General features: G+C 13.4%; 1 protein-coding gene across 2 annotated transcripts in view; it reads left to right on the top strand.

Moving 5' to 3' along the window:
* Window positions 1-1,882, top strand: part of LOC102674942 (leukocyte elastase inhibitor-like) — a 6,461-nt gene that overhangs the window by 2,881 nt on the left and 1,698 nt on the right. Inside the window, exons 1-2 of one of the 2 annotated variants that reach the window (XM_031514679.1) lie at window positions 1,354-1,412; window positions 1,525-1,646. In XM_031514679.1, coding sequence (XP_031370539.1) covers window positions 1,388-1,412; window positions 1,525-1,646 — 147 coding nt within the window. In that variant the 5' untranslated portion in view covers window positions 1,354-1,387. Of the gene's footprint in view, window positions 1-1,353; window positions 1,413-1,524; window positions 1,647-1,882 lie in introns of those variants that run through there. The other variant, XM_031514678.1, reaches the window with a different exon arrangement.

Genomic DNA, 1,882 nt, shown 5'->3' with positions numbered 1-1,882 from the left:
AATTTTTTTTTAAATATTTTTATGTATATATTTTATGTATATATTTTTATGTATATATTTTTATGTACGCCATTAAAAATGACAAAATGTTTGAAATAAATATAAAGTTTTATAAGTTAGCAATATATTTATAATCACAAATTTCTGTTTTATTTAATATAATTAACTCTATAAAACAAATTTTCAAAATATTAAGTACAAATGAATAGAGGTATATATAATTTTAATTTTTACAACAATTATATTTTTTTTATTTTTTTATGTAAGATCCTTTGAATTATTTAAAATTCTTTAAAAATTATAACCAAACATTAAAACTGTAACTAAAAAGTTTTGAGTTTTATTAATTTTGTGTTATTAATCGTATTCAATAAAATTTTAAATACGATTTGTAAATAAAGAATTTTCTTTTTATTAAGACAAAAATTCCAACTTTTTATCTTTCTATTATGTTCTATCTTTATTTAATTATTTAATTAGAAATTATCTTTAATTTCTACAGATATTGCTCTTAAATAATTTAATATTTTAGTTTAAAAATACCTTAATTAATATAGTTTAAAAATTATACTATTAAAATAAATATACATATGTATAATATATAATATTTGGATGCAATCAATATAAAAATTTGGGTTTTATCATATATTGTTGTTTGTCTTTTATTATTGTATACACTTGACATATATTCTAAATATAATAAATCATAAAATAATTATCAATATATATAATTATCATCAATTATAAAAAATATTACATATTTATAAATATATAATGTAAAATTAATATTAATTTTTTACAAATAAAATATTTTTAAAAATAAATATTACATAAATATAATACTTTATATCTTTATTTTCTACAATTTCCATTATATATATAGTTAATAAACTTCAATTATATTAAATAATTGAATATTTTCATAAAGTTAAATTTTTTGTTTTTAGAAATTATTATATTAACGGCAAAATTAAAATAAAGAATTCATTTTGTTTAAAAAATATTTTGAAATTAAATAAAATATTATTTTTTTTAAAATTATTTTATTTTTTGACAGGTAGTTGTATTTTTTATATACTTAACACACTGCTAGTTAAACTTAACCTTTTTTCACAATTATCTTTTTTTTAGTAACTTGATATATTAGAAATAATGAAATCATTTTTTCAATTTTTGTATTTAAATGTTTTAAAAATTAATATATATTAAAAATTTTTATTTGTAACATATTGTAAAAAAAATAATCAAAGTAATTTGAACATTTTGACATTTTTATTTAATCTTTATGATCCTTATAATTTTATATATTTATAGAATATATTATAATTATTAGATTCTTATATATATTAGACAATTGTTTACATTTCTTTTATTAATTTTATGTAAAATGACATTCTTTATAATATATTCAGGTAATCATTTATTCAGGTATTATTTATATATCATGAAATATTAATAATTACATTTATATATTACAATAATTATTGATTTTCATGATATTTTAATATAAAAATTATTTTGTAGTATTACATATAATATTCATAATTATGATGGGATCATCATCTGCCACTCTTTCAAATAATAAGGAAAATATAGGCAAATATTTATCTGCTTCGTATAATAATTTTACAAAAGATCTTTATAAAGTGAGTAAATATTTTATATATATTTTATATTATAAATTCTTTGAGTTATCATTCTTTGATAAATTCTATAAAAATTCTGTAAATTTTTTAAAAATTATTTTAAGAATAACATTTATAAATAGTTATATACAAATTGTTATTATTATAATATATAAATTGTTATTATTATATTATACAAATTGTTTATTTAAATAAAGTTCATTTAGTATATATAAATAAAATTCATATATTTATAT

Source organism: Apis dorsata, unplaced genomic scaffold (genome assembly GCF_000469605.1).
Source record: "Apis dorsata unplaced genomic scaffold, Apis dorsata 1.3 scaffold_1100, whole genome shotgun sequence".
Lineage (NCBI taxonomy): Eukaryota > Metazoa > Arthropoda > Insecta > Hymenoptera > Apidae > Apis > Apis dorsata.
This window is presented reverse-complemented; position numbering and strand designations above follow the sequence as displayed.